Below are 18,019 nucleotides of genomic sequence, written 5' to 3'. Positions count from 1 at the left end.
TTTGCTTTCCTACAGCCTTGTCTAAGAGGAATCCTGACTGATGTGGCTGCACAAAAGACTCAACTAAGTGGTGCTGAAGCAGAGTCCTCAGGTTGCTTGCACTTAATTCCCGGAGTCTGTAACCAAAACAGCTATTGCTGTATCTGGGAAAAGCCACTCTACTGCCAAGGCTGTCTGGCTTGTCTAGATTTTGAGGACAATGAGTCCTTCTAATAGCTCTATCTGGTATCTTAATTGGCAAGCGAATGAATAAAAGATGTGTTTATTGCTGTGCAATGAGCTTGTTTGTTTTCCCTGCTGTCATCGATTTATTTTGGGGAGGGGAAGGGGACAAGCCTTTGAATTCAACTTATATCCCTCCTACAATTGAAAAGTCATCACTTTTTAGGAATCAGTCTTTCTGGCTGTGTATTTCCTCAAAACGGAGGCCAAAAGTATAGAAAACTGGAATTATCACTGTAAGGTCAAATGTGGTGTGACAGTGTTTCTCCAAGTTATTCAATTTATCCAGTTCTGTACCTAAGTGACTTAACATCAAAAGGCAAAGAACATGGACTCTTTCTTGTTACAATTTTAAAATTCACCTCGTTCTAACAAAAATACTTGTTGCCTCTGGTCCAGATTTGGGGAAATCGTTGCCTTCGTTTTGGTTTCTACCAAATCTGGATGTTTTCATGCAATATTCACGTCAGAGGCCACAAGAAACCAACAGAAGCAGCAGCAAGCTAAGTGGCTTAGTTTTTATTTATTTCTTCCCCAACAATTATTTTATTATGGAGCACTGTCTGCACTCCTAATAAATAACCCTCGTTGCTTGCCCTGTCTATAACACATGACAGAGTATCACTGTCAAGGCCTCTTGTAATTCCCAGCCAGTCGCCCCCAGCTACTCAGCAGAGCAGAGTCGTTTGCAAATGAAGGACATTTGTCTGAATGACACATTTCTGAATGAGAACTGCTTTGTTTTTGCAGAGAGTTTGGCCGCTGGAAAGTAAACAATCTCGCTGTGGAAAGAAGAAATTTCCTCGGCTCCCCACTGCCGCTCGCCCCGGAATTCTTCCGTAACATAAGACTGCTGGGACGGCGCCCGACCCTTCAACAGATCACAGAAAACCTGATCAAGAAATATGGGACACATTTCCTGCTCTCAGCTACCCTGGGAGGTAGGGTGGATTCTTGGAAATATTGGGGATGAGCTAAAAGTGCTGGTCACAACTGTTTCTTTGTAGAGCTGATCCTCCTCCAAACCGCTGAGATGGGCAACTTTTTCTGTGGATCAGGTTTTGTCCACAAGTCTTGTGACTCCTTCTTCTCTTTGTTGGTGCTCTGTATACATTTTTTATGCCCACAAAGAGATCCCCAAGGATCTTTCTCTGCACTGAGGTCATTAAGGATAGTGACATTTATTTTCTGTAACGATTTACATAATACCAGGTTGCAGAAGTACCTGGGTCCGTTGCAGTCCCGCAGAAACAGAGCCAGAAAACCAGTAGCAAGTATTTCCAACAAATCTCTTAATTCATGAGACTTTTAAAATGCTTTGTCCGTTGGAAAACCCCCATATTGTCACTCTGCCCTTTTTAGAATTAGTCTTCACTTAACCAGTGGGACTGCATTTTCAAAATGGGATGATGGGGCTTTGCCATGTAATTCCCATTAACTTAATGGAATCTGCATCTTTCAGTCCCCACAGACTAATCTGGAAAGGGTAGCCCCATGGATAATTGGGATCCAGTCACCAGATGGATTGAAGAAATCCAGTGAAGAGGCCTAATGTTCAAAGGAGAGCATAAATTGTTCTGAATGAAAGATAATTAGTACCTGTGATTACCCATCCAGGCATTACAAAATGAACTGACATTTTAGAAATGCAGCTCTATCCCATTGTGGGTGATAATATTAAAGATAATTCTGGTGATTGAGTGTCCTTCCAGCAGGACAGGCCTGTCGAAATCCTTTATTCACCTGAGGAATGGTTCTCTTTAATACATTTCATAACTGAATCCTAACCATTTGTAAAGGAAATGAGAGCCTTCCTAGTCTCTCTTGGCTAATAGCTGAGGCCTGTAACAACCCAAATGGCTCACAGAGGCTTCCTTTTGAAGGAGACCATCCTAGAAACAAGAGGAATTTCTATCTTGCTGAAGTTATTTTAAGAAATAAAGAGCTAATTTCTATCATTATTTTGGGAACTAGTACTTCTACGTCATTACTATTAGAATTTTAAGAACGATTTACGTGTGTGGACCAGCAATTTGTCACAAAACCCCCTGAATTTCTTTTAATCACTTTGAACATTTTTGCATGCAAATATACACTATTTATACATGTCTGATTTCTTGAGTGCAGAACACTTGGCACATTTGAATAGAAAAACCAAATGCTGAAGAGAAAGAAAATGTTTCTTAAAATATAAAGCTTAATAATTAAAGCTCTGGCTGCAGCGTGTATCCTACTGCAAGGATTATCCAATGGTAAAAATTATTTTGCAGCATTGCTACCTAATTATTAACTAATATAATTATTATATTATATATTATAATGCTAATTTTTAGCTAATGTAAGTAGCAGCACCTCCTCAGCCATGTGATGAAACCCATTGTCGAGGTGAAATTGGATCTAACAGCTCTAGGAGAACATGGCCACAGCTGATCTTCACATTCCAAGCAGCACTATCACACTGATCACAAAAGAGCCACGGAGCTGACACCTTTCAGCAAGTCTGGACCTGAGGAAAACTAGAACTTGATGGCATTTCCCATGAAGACATTTGAAAATCCTAGCTTAGACATTCAATATTCTCCCCAAAGCCTCAGGATTTGCTGCAGGGAAGCTGAGGCAAGGTATATTTTTCTCACCTCTCAAAGGCTCTAAAATGAAGTAGCTGCCACAGCCTTGCCCAAATTTCCACTCAGAGGGAGACAGTGTTGACTTCTGGGCTCTGTCACTGCTTAACAAAGTCAAAGGGAGTTTTTATATTAACTTGGGGTTTGATTTAGGTCCCTAATCTCAATTTTTAGGCGTGATTTAAGGCACACCTGCTGCCTTCCATTATCACTGGATGGGTGCTGACTACTTTGGAAAATTGCTTCAATTACAATAATTACAGGGAATTAGTAATTTCTAAGAAAGCTTTGATGAGGTAGCTAATAAACCCATACTTTCCTGGATGTGTTAGTTCTCATTTTCGGGCTGGATTGAATGGGGATTCCCACAGATGCTTGTCCACACTTTATTAACATGTAATTAGATTTTTTTTTAATTATTTTAATAATCTATGAGTACTTTCCCTTTAATTACAAGTTGTTTTATTGTGAAAGCTTGTCACTTATGCAGCTCGTTAAAAACACAAGACCAAACGGAGTGTGCACAGTACTTTTATTTAATGAATCCCCAATCATCTGTATTCATGGACAGAAAGGAAAACTTGGCAAATGAACGATGCTGTGATAAGATTTGTGTGCCTCTGTGACCATTTGGTTTCCATAAAGATCCCTTTTTGAGCATAAAGGGAACTCTTGCACATGGTTGTTTGTGATACATTCCCCAGTCTTTATTCACAAACACAGAAATACACTCCTCAAGGGCATTCAGAAATGAGAACCCAGGGAAAAAAAGTTCTATATTTCTTGCTGCCACAAGATAATGTGGAAAGTGACATTTCTCACTGCTTTTATTTCTTATGGAAATTTTATCTCCTTGTGACACAAGCCCAAAGTCCATAATGAGCAGCTCCAAGCTGCATGATTGAAGGAGCCCGTGTGACCCAGCAGATCGAGCAGCCAGTGTTACTTTGCCTCCTTTTGTTTCGCATTTATGCTTTTCTCTTTTGCCTGCATGCAGTGTCATGCAGCGATGGTCCGGTTTGCTGGAACTCCACTTCAGTGGCTTGCAAAAAACAGCGCGCAGCAGTGAGCTTCAGAGCCGGAGGGTGCTGGGAAGCCTGGGGTACCACTGTGGGATAAGTGCAAGGGCACAAACCCCAATCACTCCCGCCTTAAAGACGTTCACTTTAATGCTGGTCCTACAGAAAAGGCCATTTAGCAAAGCAACGGAGTTGGTGAGGAGGGTAATTAGCACACCGCAATGAGATGATAGGCTCTTGTTCCAGGCATTTGGGTGAAGTGAGGCTGATTTGGGTGCTTTTCGAGACGGAGATAGTGGCCTTTCCAAGCAAGTCCTCCTTGCAGCTGGAAACAGGGTAACTGCTCTGAGTAAACCAATTTGCAGGACAATGCTAAAGCTTCTCATGGGAGGAGAACCCCGTTAGGCAACTGGCTACGTGGTCATCCGAGATGATCCAGGTAGATTTATTTTTACTGCTCAAGGTGTTCATTAACAAACCACCAATCCATTCAGCTCTCTGGGTCAGGAAGTTGCCCTTGATGTTGTTGAAGGCTCTGTGAATCGGAAGGAAAAGAGGTAGGATGTCGCTGTTGTACCGAGAACGGCGAGAAAACGACACAAATCCAAGTTCAGGAATAAAATGGCCCCATTTAATTAATTATAAATCCGTTTATATAACTTGGTTCGCAAGAGTAGCATGATATTATGGGTCCCTTGATCAACCACCTCCTTGAGTGATTGGTGGAGGCTCTACAACAGCCATTCAAAATAGTTTCTTCAATGTACCATGACAATACTTGAGAATAAGTTTGCAGCTGTGAGATAAAGTCTTGGCTTACGAAAACCTCCAACTGTTTCTCAGCTAGCTTGCATGAGAAAGGGAAACTTCACAGGATGCTGCAGAAGCTGGAAAATTCCTCTGCTTCTAACTTTTTAGTATCCACAGTAGTTTTGTCTTTAAAACAGGCAGTCTTAGCAGGTGTGAGCAGACCAGCTTGACCCCAGCCTCTCTCCGCTGGTTACAGCCCTGCGAGTGTGATGGTTACACCTCGACTGTTCCACGAGTGCCAGCTTTGCTGTCCCTCATTAACATTCCCCTGGAGCTGCGCATCATTCTGCCTGCAGGGATGGGGGGAAATTGTCGGGTGGTGTAAAACAGCAAATCTCGATTAATTCTGGAGGATTTATTAGCGCTTACACTAACTGCTGGTACGACCTTTCCTTTCTGTAACACTCTCTCAAGGTAAGATACAAACTACTGGCAAATAAGGAGGAGGAGAGGACAGTCTCAAATGACTGATGAGAGAAAGAAACTTGAAAAGTTTGCATCAGTCACATGCACCCCACCCCCCCCTCCGGGTATGTAAATTCCCCAGCATTTAAGATTATGGAAGCTAAGGGGAGGGAAAAAACCCACTAAATGTATTAACTTTCTTTCCTCTCCTGTCTACTTAATGAAGAAAAAAATTAAGTCCTTAAACAGATGGTGTGTATAGAATTAACACACACTGTTATTCACTTGAACCATGGAAATGATACCACATCTGGCCTGACATTAATTTATATCGTTTTTGAGCCTGTGCATTTCCATCAGCATCTGCTTAAGTTTGGGAAAATGACCTGATAAAACCCTAATGGTACCTTTGGTGATCCAGACAGGAATAGATTTTCCACTAGCCAGTAGTAGCTGGTGGATTTATTTAGGTGCAGTTATTTAGGTGGTGGCTGAGGTATTCTATTTAATCAATAACCTTTGAGGAGTTCACAGGCCAAAGACCTTCAGGCCTGTAAAAGATACATTTATGTGTATGAAGAGAGAGCTCTGAGTAGGTGTCTGTGGGTTATGCTCAGCTATAGCTGCCTTTGAGTGCTGTCCTTTTACTCCTGTTTCCTCTCTTTCTGACGTGAAGTGATGGGAACTGCTTGGACCACTGCCTTTTCCTAGCACTTCCCAGTCTACAGATGAAAATATGTAACACCAAGGCCTATAATCCCTTCGTTATTCCAAAGATGTGGGTACAGGCAAACAATCCCCCAATAACTGAGGCAGAAAATAGCACTAACTATTTAAATCATATGAATATGTATTGTTATGTATAACAAAATATATTTGCTCCTTCAATAGATGGTTATATTCAGTTACAGTTGTCACAGCATTATTCCAATCCCACCATGTTGATGGAGATGTTAATTTTTAATTTAAATAGTTCCTGAATATGTTCTTAAGATGAACACAAAAATTAAATTCTAATTAGAAATTAGAAAATTAATTTCTAATTTCTAAATGCCACTTACAAACTGTTACTTAGGAGTCTAGTTACATCTAAATGGCCACAGACAGGGTTGTATGTCTGGGTAAATTTCTATATACCTATTTTATTTCATATTTTTTTTAAAAAAACAGCATGTGTTTCTTAACTCGGGAGCTAGTTTAACTTATAAATCATGAACAATATGTTCCTATAAACCTAGGAAGAATTAAAAATTGAGGTTAAGTTATAAACTTGCATATTCCAGGGCTGGTGGGGACATTGTGCCAAGGTCAGTGAAGGGTGTGAATGGTGTGAAGGTCAGTCCCCTGCCCCTGCAGTGACTCTGTCAGTGACAGCCTCCACATGGCAATAAAACATCCCTGGAGTGACTCTGCTGGTTTCTTGAGGCACCCATTGGGCTACGAGACATTGTTTTGTGAGCAGAACTGAGTGTTTTCATGCTATTTCCTTTAAACCTGAGTAGGTGAAGCTGACTGTCTCTTGAGTTTTGGGGAAAGAGAGCAAATGCTGCTTTCAGAGCTTGTGAAAAGCACAGCTGGGAGGACTCAGTGCTGAATAATCATGTTTCCTAAGTGTTCTCTGTCATTACTTCTTTTCAGTTCTTAAAATTCATAACCTTGAATAGTTTTCTAAATCACACTTGCTTTCAGCTGATGCCTGGATGTCTTCTTAGCCTGTTTTATGGTGGTAGACAGCAACCAGTGAAAAACAAGATTCGCCCGTATTTTCAGTGTGACAAAAGAGTCTCTTCTGGCATGGGTTTTATTTCCTCCAGATGAACTTAAAACTCAGGTTGTCTTCCCCAAATCAGGGTCGGCGGTGTTACTTCCCAAACCCTGGAGTTCTGGGTGCCAAAGTCCAGCAGGGAGACGGGTGCCTAAGCCCCAGTATGTGGGAATCCACTTTGTCCAGCAAGAGCTCAGTCAGCTCTGACAGATGAAAATCTCAGTGCAAGGTTCTTTTCCTGAGATGTTCTCATCAAAGTAAAACAGCACAACGAGCAACCCTGTCCTTTTTCAAGGTTGGTTTCTTTGTTTGTTTGTTTTTGAAATGGGAGGTTTTATTGCAGTTCTGCTGTCTGCTCCTGGAGAGCAGGGAATGGGAAAATGCCTGAGATTTTTTTTTTTTTTTTTTAATGTGAAAAAAATTCAACAAACTCTGTTTTAATAATAAAACTTAGCAGAATTCTGTGGAAGTAGAAGGAGCCCCACCATCTCTACTAATGACTGATACAGATCAATCAAAAGTGTTTACATGAGAACAAGGTGCCGTGGGTGCTCCACGGGCTGGAGAAGGTATCCTACGGAGACAGGCTGGGAGAGCTGGGGTTGTTCAGCCTGGAGAAGAGAAGGCTCCAGGGAGACCTGGAAATTCCAGAACTTAAGGGGACTTATAAAAAAGAGGAAGAGTGACTTTTTACATGGGCAGATAGTGATAGGATGAGGAAGAAGAGTTTTGAATTAAAAGAGAAGAAACATAGATCAGAGGTCAGGAAGATCTCAACATCACCCTCAGCTCCCTGTGAGGGTGGGCAGGCCCTGGCACAGGGTGCCCAGAGAAGCTGTGGCTGCCCCTGGATCCCTGGCAGTGTCCAAGGCCAGGCTGGATGGGGCTTGGAGCACCCTGGGCTAGTGGAAGGTGTCCCTGCCCATGGCATGGATAGAACTGGATGATCTTTAAGGTCCCTTCCAACCCAAACCACTCTATGAATTTATGATTCCGTGATAATGGAACACAAACAACTTCAAAAAAATTTTTTAAAAAATCTTTTCCAGAGATTTTCTGCAGCTTTAAGTCCTTGTTTTCTTTGCCCTTACAATTCATTATCTTTTCAGTGAAAAGGTGGTTGACCTTGCAAAAGCCACTTTAATCTAAATAAACTAGCTGAGATGTCTGGAAAAGGGGAAAGCATGGAGAGAAAGCCCCTAGAGAAATTTTGCACCTAGTTTGTGCAGCCTGGACTGGTCACTGGCACAATATTCACCCTCTGACTTCTGATGTTGTCTTCTCTGATATCACAGAACTGTGGAATGATCTGGGATGGAAGGCCAATCCTTGGGCTGGGTTGCTCCAAGCCCCATCCAACCTGGCCTTGGACACTTCCAGGGGCCCAGGGGCAGCCAGAGCTTCTCTGGGCACCCTGTGGCTCCTCACAGGGAGGAATTTCTTCCTAATATCTGTTCTAAACCATGTCTTTGCAGCTCCGCAAACAGCTGCACAAAGCCCACAGCCCCTGGCACAAACCTCAGCCCACTCCATTGCTTTTCATCCCGGAAACCTCTTTCATCCTGGCTGGAGTCACATGGCAGGTTGTGACAAGTCAGGTTTTATTGCACGGGCACGGTTGAATTCCAGCAAAGCTGGAACCTAGAGCGGCTTCTGATGGCAGATTTCTCTCAGAGGACAGGCCACTAGAGCTTATTGTGCTTTCCCAGTTCCCTCCTCATAGAGCGGCTTCTGATGGCAGATTTCTCTCAGAGGACAGGCCACTAGAGCTTGCTGTGCTTTCCCAGTTCCCTCCTCACGGCAGTTGTGAACCTCTGTCTGCTTATTACAGCAGCAAGATGAAATAAATGGGTGGGGAAATCCTGGTACTTACAGAGGCTGCGTTAATTCCCGGTTCTTTGGAGCTTCAGGCAATTAATAGCTGCACTGATGACTTCATGCACAAAATAATGACCCGTTAGGAAACTGTAGGAGGAGAAGTGTGAATGTAGTGGTGGAAATTGAGTTAAACTCCAGCTGGAGCAGCCACCTGTCCCTTCCAGGACAAAAGGAACGTACTGGACAAGCCCTGCAGGTCTAATTAGGTAATAAAGCTCCTGTGTAATGCCAGTTTTGCCTCTGTAAGGTCTGAGGGGCTTGACTGCCCTCTGAATTTCTGAGAGATTGGGAAACACATAATGTACATTGGGGAAAAAAGAGTACTCATGTCAAAATTTGCCCACAGATGTGATCCCCTGCACGGAGGCACACGTTCCTCGCCTAGCATTGCTCACCACCAAAATTAGCTCCCTTTAAAGATGATGTCATGTTTCCATCCTTGGTTTTATCCTTCTGCAGCTATTACTTTTTGGCACGTAAACCCTTCTGAAGTTGGCATCCCATCCCCTGCATGGGCACTGTGCCACTGCAGCAGATGGGTGAGCAGTGAAAGTAGCACAAGTGGCAAGTCAGACCTTTAGCAGGGTAACTTCTTCTCCAGCGACTAGGAAAAGGCACTCAGTGGAGTTGTTCAGCACCTAAAATCCAGGTATAGTGACATTAGTAATCCACTGATGAGCTAAATGCTGAAGAGTGCAGGTTACCAAACATCGGCTCAGAGAGTAAGTGCTTTTGTAGTTATTTTGGACATAAATTTCACAAAAGAAAGTACTGGGTCCAGAAATTACTTTTCCAATTTGTTTTGTGATGTAAAGGGTTTTTCCTATACACTTCATCAAATGAATGAATTCTTGCTTAGCCTGAAACACAGAAAAATATATCCATGAACTAGAGAATAAACATGGAAAATTTACAGTATCTGTAAGTCTGTTCTGGAAATGGTCTTAAGAACTCACTCAGTTAAGCAAGTCAGGTTCTTGGTTTTCAATAATCTTATGGAAACGAAAATTTCTGGATCCAACAGTATTTATCCACGTCTCTATAAGGAAGTGAGAAATCCACAATGTAAGATGCCAGAGCTTCTATTTTCTTTTGGAAAAACACCAACTTTCTGAAACCCCCACACTTTTCAGTTGCAGGAATTTGGTTTATGGCAACGGCTCTATCAGATTCCAGGCACTGCTGAATTGATTGGAAAGCACATGGTTGCTCATAACAAGGTGGAACTAGGTACCTTTCTTCTGAAATCAGCTGTGATAGGTGTTGTAAGAGAAGGAAACAAACGAACATCTCAAGTATTACACTGGTTTCATTTCCTTTCGTGCTAACCTTAAACACTACAGAGGGAATGTACTAAGTGACCTTGGAAATAAACATATTATTTTGTATGTGCTTCAAGTTGAATGTCTACAAAATCTCTCTGTGCTGCTGGACATTGCTGACTCCTGCTGGGCTTCTGTCTCCCTGCTCAGGAGAGGAGTCACTCACAATTTTTGTGGACAAACGGAAGCTGAGCAAGAGGTCGGAAGGAAGCGACCCCAGCACCAACAGCTCCGCGGTGACGCTGGAGACCCTGCACCAGCTGGCAGCCTCCTACTTCATCGACAGGGACAGCACCCTGCGGCGGCTGCACCACATCCAGATCGCCTCTACCGCCATCAAGGTAGGCAGAGCTCCGGGACACACCTCCAGGGGAGGTGCCAGCCTCACCAGCTGCTCCTCAGGGGAAATGTGGTTTGATCAGTAATTGTTGGCAAAATAATCGGTTTTATTCTCTTTTTTCACCCGAGTCAAAGCATTCAATTTATAATGAAGATGCTAGAGTGGGAGAGGGCCTATAGATGTACTAGAGGTATTAGTGAAGAATGATACATAATTTGACTGATACAGAAGTGTTTATAGAAGTGTTTGGTCATTGAGACAACCTCATGTACATGCGTGATCAGTAACTCCATTTATAAACGGATTTATATTTCTCACACTTCTTTCTTTTTCTTCTTCTTTTTCTTCTTCTTTTTTTTTTTTTTAATGGATTTTGGAACAGTTTGGAACTCTTGCCTCTGCAGTTTTATGGAGATGCATTATTTTCTGTTAAGAACTAGCTTTAGCACGGTTTGTCAGTCAAAGCACCCTCTGTGCTGACTGCTGCAGGTCACTCCTAGCACTGATGGATGCTTGGCCAAGATCAGTGCCCCAGGTAGGACATAAAGCAACTGCTGTCCTCCTGAGGAGATCTCTAGTCTTATGTTACTCATTTGAAATATCCTCTCTCAGTTCATTTCCAGCACTGAAGGGCAAATAAAATCGTAACTTGCAGTTGAATGTGCAGTAATTATGAAGTTCTTAATGCAAGATGTGATTTAGGATCCTTTCTGCTGATTGGATCTTTCCACTGGCAACCAAGATCTTCACTAAAGACTCCTGAAACCAGATGCAATTCCCACCTGCCTTAGCTGTTACTCAAATAAATATAAATTTACGTCCTTGAAAGTGCCTTTATTGGGAGAAGGATCCAACCAGAATTTGCAGCTCCACAGCACGAGTTTGGCTGCTGGTCTGTGGAGGACATTCCCACAGTCCCATCCATCCTGGAATGGTGGCGTGGCAGCTCAGCCCAGCTCAGGGCTGGTCACCTGCTGGTGCCAGATGGTGTTTGGCTCTTCAGGCAGCACCAGGGTTTGGTTGATGCTGCCCATCTCATCACCTGGTCTTGGAGGAAGGACTGGATTGGGAGGTTCTGGCGAGGTGGGATTGGATTCTTCTCCCAGGCAGCTGGTGATAGACAGCTCAGGTTGTGCCAGGGTAGGTTCACAAGGGATTTTAGGAAAACTTTCTTCACCTAAAGAGTGGTGAGGCACTGGAAGGGGCTCTCCAGGGCAGTGGTGGAGTCCTCATCCTTGGAGGTGTTCGAGAAGTGAGTGGATGAGATGTGGGCTAGTTGACAGAATGGTTTGAAGGCTGGTGTTCTTGGAGATCCTTTCAACCTTGATGGCTCAATCAATTCCATGATTCTTGCTGCAGACCATGGAGTCACCCACCCCTCTGATCTGACTTACCTTCACAACCTGACTGTTTATCACACAGATATACAACAACCTTTAAAACCAGGCTCCTTCCACATGCAAAAATTCCTTCTGTGGGAAGATAATTGATGACTGCAACCAGTGGTAACTCAAGTGACAGAACATAGCAATGCAGAGACAAAACACTGCCTGAAAGAAATCTGCCCCTTCTAGTTGCTGAAATATTTTTAAGAAAATTTGTGTTACAGTGCAAAATTCAACCCTGCTCACCCAGAGTTTACAGAATGAACCTTCTGCATGTCCAAAGATTTCTACAAACACTACAAATGAAAGATTTCTCTCCAGCCCGCTGCTGAGGTGGATGCAAACCAAGTGTTAGTCCACCAGCAAATTTGATTTGGTTAATTGGTGGCAGGAGCCTCCAGGAAATGGTTCTCACATCAGATGCACCAGTGCTGATAAATGAAACCCTGGCTTCTTCCACCGTTTCCATTGAGAGGCCTGGAACATTTGCATGACAAATTTCTACTGTCAGAACACTTAATTGAACAAAAAACCTGTTTCTGTTGAAAAGCAGGAGCACAAAAAGAGCCAAGGAAGGCTTTTTTTTTTTTTTTGTTCCATAAGCATAGGTTTTTGAAAGACTGCTGTTTTTAAATTGGAAAGCCATCGGGTAAAGTTTTAGATCCAGGGTGTAAGTAGCACATTTGAAGATTATTCATTAAAACATATACACTGACATCCGAGATAGACTCCTTTCCATACAGCTGCTGAATCAGGTCTCCGTGTCCCAACGTGAGGGTTGATTTGGGAGAAGTGACACCCTGAAGGACATGGGGACCAGGGTGACCGTCAGACCCTCCCCTCCTGTGGGGCTGTAGGGAGGAGTGACCCCAGTGCTTTTTACACCACAGACTCCTGAGCAGCTTTTTAAGTCCCAGTGTCACCAAAACTGTGGGAAAAAACACAAAAAGTCTCCAGCATAACTTTTAATGTTAGAGAATTAAGGCATTGTTTTATTCTGGACAGGATGTTCTGGCCAGGATGTGCAACAGAAATAATTTCATCCATGCGTTGCTCGGGGTTGTGCAGAGAAAATCATTCCATCACACATGGTTCTTTACTAGATTTTTTCACGTATTTATACAGAAAAAACTCATAGAAATCCACTGGCTCAAATTGGTCCAGAATTATACAATTCTTACATCTTACATCTTCTGTGCTACTCCTGGTCTGAAAGTGCTAAGCTCAGCAGGCCTCGTCCAGGGAACAGAGTCTTTTGAAAAGAAACTTTAATTCCTTTCCCCTGGACAAAGATGAACAACCCCCTGACCAAAGTCAGTTAAAAATTTTAAAAGTTGTATCATTTCCCACACCAGCACCTCCTGTGTCTGACTTGCTCACCGCAGCTTTGCTCAAAGCTTTTCTCTGCACGAGAGATTTGCCAAAGGAGCCCAAGAAAAGGTCTCGCAGCTTGGCAGAACTCCCTTTTGACCAGCATCAAAGAAATCCAAGATAAAGGTATTGGCACCGGTTGAGAAATCCCTAAAATTCTGAAGTAATATTAGAAGTTTTCCCAGTGACATGTAATCATTTTTTGATTGTTGACTGGTTAGCAACAACATCAAAAAAATCATGTTCAGGACCTAGTTAGTGTTTGATACTATCGCTTTTTATTAATTTTGGATGGCATTTCCATATGCAGTATTCTAGACTCTACCATTTTAACAGAGTTGTTTATATTTTAGGAAGAGAAAACTGAGAGTATCAAAAATGTTTCATATAGCTCATGCTTGTACTAGGATCAACACAACTACCCTGTTGGTAATGCACATCTGAATAAACCAACCAAACCGAAATATTGTATGGAACAGAAAAGACTTAAAAAACACAAATCAAAAGCCCTGACCCTTGCTGTTACATCAGAGCACTCCAGTGCATGAATGAAATCTGCCACTCCAGTTCCTGGACTTCGAAATGAACAGGAATAATTTGCTTTGCTATTTGACTTCTTGTTCGTCACATTTCCTGTGATGATGGGCAATCTGAAGCTGCAGCAGGAGTTAGAGAAGAATAGCACAACTGCTTGCACACCACATGTCTTCTGATTGAAGTGTTCAGGGATGGTTATCTCGATGGCTGGGACACCTCTAAAATATTATTTGTGAAGAGAAATTCCAAATACCATTTCTTTCCTTCAAAATCACACAACCCCCTACAAAGCCAATATGTGCTCATTCTTTTTTCCCCCAAATTGGGATAAGCATCTCTTTTACAGGTTAGACTACATCACTCTCACACCTCTTTTTTCTCTATGAAAAAAAAATTGCAGACTTTCTCCTAAAAAAAACCAAAGGATAATTTTTATAAACACACGATATATCTTCTAAACAAATGCCTACATTAATTCTGTGTCCTTTCTTGTCATTTTTTGTTCCTCCTACTACCTGAGACATAATTATCCTTAAAAGTTGCATTGAGGCTGCTGCTGATGGGGGCTCTGTGTTAATCATGCAGACAATACACTGTTTATTCCACATTAAAAGAGGTAACATCACTCTGTGGTAACATTTTCTGACTGGAAATCAAAACGTCCATGGGAAGTGCCCGTAGCTTGTATCAATATTTAATTTATTTCAAAGTCCCTGATACGAACATTCTTCCAATATGAATTTAACAGGCGCATTTCAGAGCGAGTGCTAAGGCTCATGTGCTAAATCAACAGTTTGGAGCCTCCAGGGCCTCACTGGAACCTCACCAGGTGCCTGAGGGCTGTGTCTCATTTGCATCACATTTACATGAACAGACAGCCTGTTGTGTTTGAAATATTACAGGTCCAACGTTGCTTCCTCGACATGCTCATTTTGGAGGTGTTATCCTAGGAAAATCTCTCTTCAGCTGCACGGATGGCTCTTGGTTCTCCTTGTTAACAACCTATTAGGATGATGGGGTGTGCTCTGCTCTGGTCTAACAAAACCCTGCCTGGCCGTGGTGATGCCCACAGCCCACTTCAAGGCGTCAGTGGGAGCAGAATACAGATAAAGGCAGCAGATTTCCCCTTGCCCCGTTAATGAGTGATGCTCTGAGCCCCCACCAAGGCGGTGCCGTGCTCCTCTCAGACGACTCCAGTTTGCCACAAGCTGTAATTCCAGCACCGTCCCTAACAAACTTCTGCAGTAACTCCAAACAATGGTGCAGAACACATAAAAACCACCTCGGCTGCATGGTAAATTAAATATTACCGAACAGTCTCACTGCATTCTGCAAAATTATAAATGCAGTTATGTCAGTTACAGCATTGCCATTAATGAAGTGAGGCTGCTCCGTAGCTGTCTCTTGGAGGAAACTGCCTTCCATCCCAGAATACACCTCCTTTTGTGGGAGCTGGGCCAGGTGAATACAGCAGAGGTGTTATTGTAGAGTCCAAACAGTTCTGGGACAGCCACAGTGCAATAAAGGAACAGGAGGCAACAGAAGAACAGATGCAAACAAAAAATTTTCCACCAGCTATTTACAGCTATTTACAGCCCATTTATTCCATCTGAGTGAGAAAGAATAAACATCCCTGAGAATGTGCCCTGTAATTCCAATTAAATTTTATTGTGCAATTTGCCTTTTACTTTCCCCAAACCACTTTTTTTTTTCCTTTGCTATGAGAGATTTAAGCATTTTGTTTTATCTGAGAAGTTTAGATTACAAAGAACAGGGCTCTATTGTGATGGTAACTATATCTGATTATCTATAATTAACCCGTGAATGACTCATGGTGGGCTGTTAGAGAGGAAACTTAAGTGTAATGAAATTAGTTTCTCACTCAAGACTCAGACTGAAATACAGACCTTTTTTTTTTTTGGTTTTCCTTGTTTTGTCTGAAAAAGCTTGCTTGGTTCAATTTTTTTTTCCCTTTCATACCTCCTTTTTGAATGTGTTTTTCTGTGAATTCAAATAATTGCCATAATCAAAAGCAGAAATGCTGAAATACCATAAAGCCCTGAGCTTTTGTCAGATTTCTGACAAATTCTAAATCTCAGCAGTTTGCACAGTTTTGTATAAACAGCCAACTTTTGGGAAGCTTTCGAAATCCAGATCTCGAACCCTTCTTGCCCTCACTTTATCCATTCAGTTTGTGGGTAGAATTTAAGACTGCACTGCTGAGAAACCTTGTAAAGGACCAAAGACTGGGAAAAAAATTTGCCCAGCAACAGCTTTAAAGTGTAAAATCACAGCTAGAAGCACTGTTTTGGAAAGTCCTGTGATAGCAGGTTTGTATTTATTTCATTGAAGAAATGAAATACAAATGTAAATTTAACTGGAACAATCTACAGAATTAAGAGCCAGAAATTATTGATCCTTATGAAAAATTTGGGGTTTCCCTGTGGTGTAGGTTTGGTGACATGACTCAAGCATGTCGAGGAAAAGCCACAGAACAGATTCTCAAGGACAGGTATTGCTCAGGACCATTATGAAATGCCAAGTTCTCCCCTACCTTGGGAGATCAGACTGCCTTCATACAAGACCAAAGCTTGACATTTCTCCAAGGGGGAGTTAAAAGTTAGGAAATACGTAGGAATTGTGATCTGGAATGTTTTTCTCCCCCGAATTTTCTGTGAGAATTGAATACTTCTGCAGGTGTCTTCAGAAATCTCACTCAATATTAAGAGCTTTGCAAACCCAGCTTGCTATTAATATGGCAAGGTGGGAACTTCAAATTTAAATCTGGGTCATTATTTTATCTTGCCAGAAGGACTGGGACCTGCTGTTAGACTTTGGGCATCACCCAAAGGTAGCTAGGAAGTCTCTGTACCATCTTCTACTGCACAGCACGGGATTGGTGTTTGTGTCACTATAAAAATGAAGTACCTGAGGTTTCATGCTTCTTCTTTGTGGAAATTGTTGGAGATCTTTGGATTAAATTCACCATAGGTACAGCAAGGTATCTCATGACTTCTGTGTGTGGACTGTTCACTAATTTTAAGAATATACCAAGTGAAATATTAGGGATCTATTTCCGTATCTTTTTGAGGAATTTAAGGGGATGATATTAAAAAGCCCTTTAATTCATCGGACAGTTGAGCTTTAATTAAACTGAATCTCCAGGGCTGAATCTCCAAAGGTAACGTACAGGTCAGTTCTTGAGCAGGTGTAAAACAGCACAATTCATGTGAGAATCTGGCCCTCAGTATTTCAGAGAGAGAGAAAAGAGCAGGAGGGAAATCCTAAAGTATCTAAAGGGGGCTTTCAAGAAGGCTGGAGAGGAACTTTTGAGAAGGAGAAGTAGTGATGGGAGAAGTGGAAATGGCTTTAAGCTGAAGGAGGGCAGGGTTAGATGGGATATTGGGAAAAAATTCCTCCCTGTGAGGGTGGGGAGGCCCTGGCACAGGGTGCCCAGAGAAGCTGTGGCTGCCCCTGGATCCCTGCAAGTGTCCAAGGCCAGGTTGGACAGGGCTTGGAGCACCCTGGGCTAGTGGAAGGTGTCCCTGCCCATGGCAGGGGGTGGCACTGGATGGGCTTTAAGGTCCCTTCCAACCCAAACCAGGCTGTGATGCTGTGATTCCAAACCCAGAGCAGGAAGTTGAAGCAGTAACATTTCACTAATCACTCTCAATGCCCACTCAGCAGCATCACTGCCACGATCCATCACAGCAGCTGCAGCACCAGGCACTCCCAAGGGGATGTGTCTTAGCAGCCCCCGATACCAGCCACACTCTCGTTATCTTTGCAGCAGGGAGTACAGAGGAGTAATGACTGCAAGGAGTTACAACTCGTTGGCAACACAGCGTGAGATGCTTTTAAACATAATAAAATGGCACGTAATAGAGATGCTTGGATAAGCATTTTGGAAATATTTTGGATAACTATTCTTCACTTAATGAAAAAAAAAAACAAACAAAAGCACAAGAAAACAACAACAGAAAAGGAGAGAACACATGACGTGATAGAGAAAAATAAATTGAAGGGCTCTTCTATTAGTTATGAGTTTAGTCAAGAGAGAAGAGTAAAAAAGCAGACAGGGAGATGAAGACTGCCAAACCCTGAGCAGGCTATAAATATACATATGTAAACGAGAAACCTTAACAGCACTCACACAACACTTGCCATCACAGTTGTCAAAAACCTATAAACAATTCACACTACAGTTCCTCAAATGTTCCATACTCTATTTTTTTTTTTTCCCTCTCTCTAAAAAAGTGAAACTAAACAAACCCAGAAGATGGAGAAGGGTTTTAGTATTGAGAGCTCCACAGTGAACATATTGAACAGTGCAGTTAGGCA

General features: G+C 42.4%; 1 protein-coding gene across 4 annotated transcripts in view; it reads left to right on the top strand.

The window, feature by feature from the left end:
* The window catches only part of LOC103617763 (BMP/retinoic acid-inducible neural-specific protein 3), a 209,491-nt gene that overhangs the window by 113,510 nt on the left and 77,962 nt on the right, over positions 1 to 18,019 (top strand). For all 4 annotated transcript variants that reach the window (XM_017737451.1, XM_008636099.2, XM_017737450.1 and 1 more), the window contains 2 exons: positions 973 to 1,163; positions 10,196 to 10,386. In XM_017737451.1, coding sequence (XP_017592940.1) covers positions 973 to 1,163; positions 10,196 to 10,386 — 382 coding nt within the window. The remainder of the gene's footprint in view (positions 1 to 972; positions 1,164 to 10,195; positions 10,387 to 18,019) is intronic.

Source organism: Corvus brachyrhynchos, unplaced genomic scaffold, assembly GCF_000691975.1.
Source record: "Corvus brachyrhynchos isolate BGI_N302 unplaced genomic scaffold, ASM69197v1 scaffold466, whole genome shotgun sequence".
NCBI classification, from domain to species: domain Eukaryota; kingdom Metazoa; phylum Chordata; class Aves; order Passeriformes; family Corvidae; genus Corvus; species Corvus brachyrhynchos.
The sequence above is the reverse complement of the archived record's forward strand: the minus strand, read 5'-3'. Positions and strand labels throughout refer to the sequence as shown.